The sequence below is a fragment of the Aquarana catesbeiana genome, linkage group LG10 (genome assembly GCF_042186555.1).
Source record: "Aquarana catesbeiana isolate 2022-GZ linkage group LG10, ASM4218655v1, whole genome shotgun sequence".
NCBI lineage: Eukaryota > Metazoa > Chordata > Amphibia > Anura > Ranidae > Aquarana > Aquarana catesbeiana.
Genome location: NC_133333.1, coordinates 7,827,300 through 7,833,299, shown reverse-complemented (window position 1 = coordinate 7,833,299; position 6,000 = coordinate 7,827,300). Strand labels below are relative to the sequence as shown.

The following is a 6,000-nucleotide window of genomic DNA, read 5'->3' as shown; positions in this document are numbered from 1 at the left end:
GTCAGAGTGCTGGGGGGATATCTGGGGTGTAGAGGGGTCAGAGTGCTGGGGGGATATCTGGGGTGTAGAGGGGTCAGAGTGCTGGGGGGATATCTGGGGTGTAGAGGGGTCAGAGTGCTGGGGGGATATCTGGGGTGTAGAGAGGTCAGAGTGCTGGGGGGATATCTGGGGTGTAGAGAGGTCAGAGTGCTGGGGGGATATCTGGGGTGTAGAACGAGACAACACTTGAGATGGAGTATAAGTGGCTATAGCAGCCTTTTTATTAAAAAATGTAAATATATAACAATCTTTTTACATACTCCAACTATCAGTTGCTCCCCCCCGGTGGTTTTTGACGGCACTTCCCAACTTCGCTCTGTTCCTCTTCTACACTGCGGGCCTTTTTCTGTACTCTGCCTCCAGCCATGTAACACCAGCTCGGAGACAACCCATTACCCGCAGTGCAACCATTCATGCTAAACCTTGTTAGCTGGAATACACGGGCCATACCACCGATGAGTCCCTCACACTTCCGTCTCGTAGGTTATCTTGCCACCATCAAAGACCACCACCAATTCCATTTCTGCCATGACATGTCCTTCTTGCACTGCACCTGAAATAAAGCAAAATGAACACACAACAAAACCGGGAGGGAGGGAAACTGTTCCCTGTCTAGACTTCTCCCTGCAATGCTGCCCAGGGAACCCCCTATCCAATAAATGAACTAAACCCCTCCCCTCTTTCCTTTTCTTCCAATCCTCCTCTCCCCACTTTTACCCTGTTATCCTTAACCCCTTGATGTCCCCTTCTCACTCCTGTCATGCCGGCCCTCTGCTAGCTCCATTACTTTCCACTCACTCCGGGCCTCACTGATAGGCGGTACTGATGAGGTTGTACTGATGGGCACTGATGAGGCATTAATATGTAGCACTGATGGGCACTGATAAGCCGTACTGATGTGCACTGATGAGGAGGCATTGATTGGCACTGATAGGCTGTACTGATGAGGCACTAATATGCAGCATTGATGGGCACTGATAGGACGGTACTGATAGGTAGAACTTATGGGCACTGACAGGCGGCACAGATAGGCAGCACTAATGGGCACTGATGAGGTTGCACTGATGATTCTACATTATGGTGAGTTGAACTATTTCATTATATATTACAATGTAGTAATAGAAATAATATGATTTGATCATCCTGACACCATATCAAGCACGGTGTTGGGATGATGTAAGTGCTAAAACCAGCCATTCACCTGACAAATCACTCGCCACTGAAATCCCCGTCAACTCCGAGACTACATTCAACACCCCTCCCCCCACGGTCCTTGGCAAAATTGTCCCTGAATGGCAGTTTGGAAATGTGGTCACCCTAGTCCCCCTGTATATAGGAATGTAGCCCCCCCCCTGCCTTGGTCCCTCTGTATATAGGAATGTAGCCCCCCCCCTGTCTTGGTCCCTCTGTATATAGGAATGTAGCCCCCCCCGCCTTGGTCCCTCTGTATATAGGAATGTAGCCCCCCCCCTGCCTTGGTCCCTCTGTATATAGGAATGTAGCCCCCCTTGCCCTGGTCCCTCTGTATATAGGAATGTAGCCCCCCCCCCGCCTTGGTCCCTCTGTATATAGGAATGTAGCCCCCCCCCTGCCTTGGTCCCTCTGTATATAGGAATGTAGCCCCCCTTGCCCTGGTCCCTCTGTATATAGGAATGTAGCCCCCCCCTGCCTTGGTCCCTCTGTATATAGGAATGTAGCCCCCCCTGCCTTGGTCCCCCTGTATATAGGAATGTAGCCCCCCCTGCCTTGGTCCCTCTGTATATAGGAATGTAGCCCCCCCTGCCCTGGTCCCCCTGTATATAGGAATGTAGCCCCCCCTGCCTTGGTCTCTCTGTATATAGGAATGTAGCCCCCCCTGCCTTGGTCCCTCTGTATATAGGAATGTAGCCCCCCCTGCCTTGGTCCCTCTGTATATAGGAATGTAGCCCCCCCCTGCCTTGGTCCCCCTGTATATAGGAATGTAGCCCCCCCATGCCTTGGTCCCTCTGTATATAGGAATGTAGCCCCCCCCCTGCCTTGGCCCCTCTGTATATAGGAATGTAGCCCCCCCCTGCCTTGGCCCCTCTGTATATAGGAATGTAGCCCCCCTGCCTTGGTCCCTCTGTATATAGGAATGTAGCCCCCCCCCTGCCTTGGTCCCCCTGTATATAGGAATGTAGCCCCCCCTGCCCTGGTCCCCCTGTATATAGGAATGTAGCCCCCCTGCCTTGGTCTCTCTGTATATAGGAATGTAGCCCCCCCTGCCTTGGTCCCTCTGTATATAGGAATGTAGCCCCCCTGCCTTGGCCCCTCTGTATATAGGAATGTAGCCCCCCCTGCCTTGGCCCCTCTGTATATAGGAATGTAGCCCCCCTGCCTTGGTCTCTCTGTATATAGGAATGTAGCCCCCCTGCCTTGGTCCCTCTGTATATAGGAATGTAGCCCCCCCCTGCCTTGGCCCCTCTGTATATAGGAATGTAGCCCCCCTGCCTTGGCCCCTCTGTATATAGGAATGTAGCCCCCCTCTCTTGCTCACTCCCGGGATGGACTATGGGTTGTGGAGAGTACATGACTGCACCTAACATGCTTTGCTCATTCCTAACAAATGGACGTCCCGTATTGGATGAGGACGGATTATCTTCAGATAAAAGGATATGATTTGTGTCCCTTCATGTGAAACGCGTCAAGTTTTCCTATTTGAGGTCTGTCGGTTGTCACAACAAATCTCACAATAAACAAGAAAGTGAAGTTCTTTCCTTTTTCCTGTAACTTTGCTGTGAATCTTTATTTACTGTCCTCACTTTCCCTGAAACATTCCTATTGGTTAATGAGGCAGCCTGTTATTGGGTCGGGCCAATCAGGAGGAATTGCTGAGCGAATTCAGGTGGTTAACCCTTTCAGATCAGAGGTGGCGGGGAGGGGCAGGGAGGGGCGTGGCAGGGAGGGGCAGGGAGGGGCGTGGTGGGGAGGGGCAGGGAGGGGCGTGGCGGGGAGGGGTGCGGTTTATATTTATGAATTGATTATTCTGATACATTGCGGCAGATCGGTTCTAATGACACGCTTGCTGTATAATGACCGAGATCCGGGCCGTACGTCACCTGTGCCAGAATTTATAGATGACGCCCTCACCGGCCCCCCCTACAGGCTGGAATTCTAAGGATTCCTTCAGATGTGAGGCTGGGGGGTGGTAAAAGCTGACACTTGAGCCACCGTTTTATCAAAGATATAAGTGATACAGGGTTGGGTGTGCTGGGACTTGTAGTACTATAGATGGGAGAAATGCAGGGAGGGTGTGCTGGGAGTTGTAGTACTACAGATGGGAGAAATGCAGGGAGGGTGTGCTGGGACTTGTAGTACTACAGATAAAAGAAATGCAGGGAGGGTGTGCTGGGACTTGTAGTACTACAGATAAAAGAAATGCAGGGAGGGTGTGCTGGGACTTGTAGTACTATAGATGGGAGAAATGCGGGGTTAATATGCTGGGACTTGTTCTCCTCCTTGTAGTACATGTTGGGACTTGTCATGGGATCTTGGATGTCATATGGCAGCCTCACCAGACCGGATGGGTGGGGGGGGGGCGCCGGTGAGCACAACACAGCGCTGTAACAACAGGAAATATAACAGCAACACAGTAATTCCTCATTTATTTTTATAAATAGACCCCCGAGGTCGCTGCGATGATATGTACAGGTTTACTAACACACGCCAAAGCTGCAAAACTGCGTTCGGGTTTGTTTACCTCCAGACAATAAAAGGTTAACTCAGCACATGTGTGGGATGGTATATGCCCATATTAGGACGGGGGTGACGCCATTGTTAGGGAGTGCGCACGCACGCACGCACACGGCCATAACAAAGGGATTTGCTGTCAGATTGCTCTCTGTTGGGTTACACGCGGTGAGTCTTTCTTTATCTTATTTAATGATAACATCTATTGCAAAGTGGCGGCAGTCCTGCTTCTGGCACGTTTCCTGCATTCCTTCACATAGAACGCCCGTCTTTGGATGGGACCCCCCCCCCCCCCCTCATATACGGAGGCTCCCATGCCAACGAGTGTTGGCAGGAAACGTCTCAGAATTTGTCTTTTGCCCTCCGGCCCTTCAATAAAAACACAAGCTATGTACTAAGGCCGCTACGCTTTTTTTTTTTTTTTTTTAACACATTATGATTGCTTACACCAGTGAATTCCACCATAGTTGCCAACTGTCCCGGATTTCCCAGGACATTCCTGGGACTTACACTCCATTCCCGAATTTTTTGTGTCCCGGGAAATGTCCCGAAAAATCCGGTTTTTGACTTTTCCCGCCCCCGCCGCCGCTAGAGGTCTGCGGCCGGCGGAGACATTGTCTCCGCCGGCCGCCATCTTGAAGAAGCTCAGGAGGGGGCTAGACGGAGCTCCTCTGTCACCGCCCACCCTCCGCCCTGCCTCACTCCGCCCACCCTCCGCCCCGCTCCGCCCCGCCTCACTCCGCCTACCCACTGCCAGGGAAAGGGGCGCGGGTTTTGCCATGCGGTATTCGAAAAGACCGGCGGACACCTCTGAGGTAGGGGAGGGGGGGCGCACCGCTGTGGGAATTTGTAAGGGGGGCTCCACTGGGGACACCTGATGTGAGGGGGGGCTCCGCCAGGGACACCTGATGTGAGGGGGAGCTCTGCCAGGGACACCTGATGTGAGGGGGGCTCTGCCAGGGACACCTGATGTGAGGGGGAGCTCCGCCGGGGACACCTGATGTGAGGGGGGGCTCTGCTGGGGACACCTGATGTGAGGGGGAGCTCCGCCGGGGACACCTGATGTGAGGGGGGGCTCTGCTGGGGACACCTGGTGTGAGGGGGGGCTCTGCTGGGGACACCTGATGCAAGGACGGACAGCTGGTGGCAGGCGATGTGGCAGGGGGCACGCTTGGGGCTCCCACTGATTCTGCATTATGGTGAGTTGAATGATTTAATTTTATATTACAATGTAATAATAGAAATACTGCACTTCAATCATCCTGACACCATAACAACCATGGTGCCGGGATGATTGAAGTGCTAACACCAGGTGTTTGGAGTATCTTTATCTGCTGATTGTTAAACTTTCTAGAATACACACATTTTTATTGTGTAGGATCTGGGGCTGCTGTCCCGTCATTTCCCTCTCCCCCCTTTCCCTCTCCATCCCTCATTCATTTCAGACTCTAACCACACCCTCTTGAGCCACGCCCATTTAAGCCACGCCCACTATGACGAGTAAACCACGCCCATTTTTGACGCACTTTGCGCGCCGCACTTGCGTATTTTTAATAAGCCACGCCTACAAACGAATGCCCCGCCCCCTAATTATTGTACGGCTCCGCCTACAGCCACAAGAGTGTCCCACATTTTTTTTTTTTACAATGTTGGCAACTATGAATTTCACTGGTATAAGCAACCACTTTTACGAATTAAACTGATTAATTCAGTGTGTTTTGTCGTGCTTAGCTGTGATTGGCCCTATCTGTGTCATGTGATCACTGTGACCAATCACAGCTAGCAACACAATTGTACATGATGGATAGCGTGAAAAGAAGCCATCCATTGTTTACACTTGTCATGTGATCTGCTGTGATTGGTCACAGCGATCACATGGTACCAGCAGTGGGCCGGTACATTCATCAGCCGTCGGCTGAGTCTGGCTGTGTATGACGACCACCTGGATCGACCAAAGTCCCGCCCAGCAATCATTTTGCTGTAAGCCGGGGCAGGAAGTGGTTAACCGCTTGCGGACCGCCTCACGCAGATATCCTGCGGCAGAATGGCACGCGCAGGCAAACTAACGTACCTGTACGTTAGAGCTGCACGATTCTGGCCAAAATGAGAATCACGATTTTTTTGCTTAGAATAAGAAGATCACGATTCTCGCAATGTAAAATCTTTCACATTATAAAAAAAAAAAATGGGCTAACTTTACTGGTTAGATATTTTTTTTTTTTTTTTTTTAATTCAATCAAGTAATTTTTTTCC

At 51.4% G+C, this 6,000-nt stretch overlaps 1 protein-coding gene across 3 annotated transcripts in view; it reads right to left on the bottom strand.

Annotated features, from left to right (window-relative positions):
* Positions 1–322: 322 nt before the first annotated feature.
* LOC141110281 (beta-1,3-galactosyltransferase 2-like) overlaps positions 323–6,000 on the bottom strand; it is a 163,119-nt gene continuing 157,441 nt past the window's right edge. For all 3 annotated transcript variants that reach the window (XM_073601569.1, XM_073601570.1, XM_073601571.1), the window contains one exon: positions 323–592. In XM_073601569.1, coding sequence (XP_073457670.1) covers positions 538–592 — 55 coding nt within the window. In that variant the 3' untranslated portion in view covers positions 323–537. The remainder of the gene's footprint in view (positions 593–6,000) is intronic.